The sequence below is a fragment of the Sinocyclocheilus anshuiensis genome, unplaced genomic scaffold (assembly GCF_001515605.1).
Source record: "Sinocyclocheilus anshuiensis isolate Anshui unplaced genomic scaffold, SAMN03320099.WGS_v1.1 scaffold132, whole genome shotgun sequence".
NCBI lineage: Eukaryota > Metazoa > Chordata > Actinopteri > Cypriniformes > Cyprinidae > Sinocyclocheilus > Sinocyclocheilus anshuiensis.
Window position 1 is genome coordinate 948,469 of NW_015555730.1, and position 972 is coordinate 949,440.

A 972-nucleotide genomic window follows, 5' to 3' on the forward strand; every position below is an offset into this window, starting at 1 on the left:
CCCAAAATGCTGAGCATGCCCTTGCCTGTGCATTACCAGAACTGTTCAGAAAACAAGCAGAGGAAAGCCAATGAATTTTGATATGACCAGGGACACGCCTTGATCAATAGGAATCCCACTATAAAGTATTTTTGAAGGCTTCCTGGAAAGAATATCATAAAAAATACATACAGTCCTGTTACCCAAAGCAATATACAGCGCATTGAATATCTGCCAGAACTTCTCAGTTCTTTAAAAACAAAAGAAAAACTAGCCCAATGCAAACCCAACCACACGTTCTTGAACTAGGGCCTGTTGTTGCGCAAACTAATTTTTATCCTGAGAGCTTCCAGATGTGTTCCCAAAGGAGCAGTAAGTCTGTTTTCCAATAGTTTTATCCATCAACAAAAATGTGTCATACCGAAACCTGGTTTTCCAGAGTTTTTTCCAGAGTGCGGAGCCTATGAAACCCGATCGTCTCCGCCCCGTTAGGTTCACTGTCCTAAAGCATCAAGTTACAGGAGACATTTTTCCCATAGCAGTCTCTAACACGGAAGGTGTGTTTAGTTTTTTTCTCCTGAGTGGGAGGATTCAGGATGTCAGCCAAGATGTGACAGAAGCGATGGGACGCTGAGAGTGTAAAGTAACGAGCATTGCACGACGGGAACAGTAAAGTTTATCTAGAGCCAAGAAAATAAAACAACTCACGTCAAATGGCGACACAGGTAGGTGGTTTACGTTATATTAGTCTATGTATTTGTGATTGCTCGTTTACATTTCAATTGGGTTTCATGCAGTTATGTGTTTATGAGTTTTTACATAAGCTGCGTTTCGTAGGTTTGTTCTCTTGAAACTTCGCGTTTCTCGGTAATCTTCCGCACTTGACCGAAACGGTGTCCAGATGCTGTTGTTTGTTGTTGTCAAAGGAACTAGTTTTTATTAAAGGTTATTCGCGATTCTCTCTCTCTCTCTCTCTCTCTCTCTCTCTCTCTC

General features: G+C 41.6%; 1 protein-coding gene across 1 annotated transcript in view; it reads left to right on the forward strand.

The window, feature by feature from the left end:
• The first annotated feature begins 523 nt into the window (after positions 1-523).
• The window catches only part of s100v2 (S100 calcium binding protein V2), a 3,999-nt gene continuing 3,550 nt past the window's right edge, over positions 524-972 (forward strand). Inside the window, exon 1 of the mRNA XM_016466252.1 lies at positions 524-704. Within this exon, the coding sequence (XP_016321738.1) occupies positions 693-704 (12 nt within the window). The 5' untranslated portion in view covers positions 524-692. The remainder of the gene's footprint in view (positions 705-972) is intronic.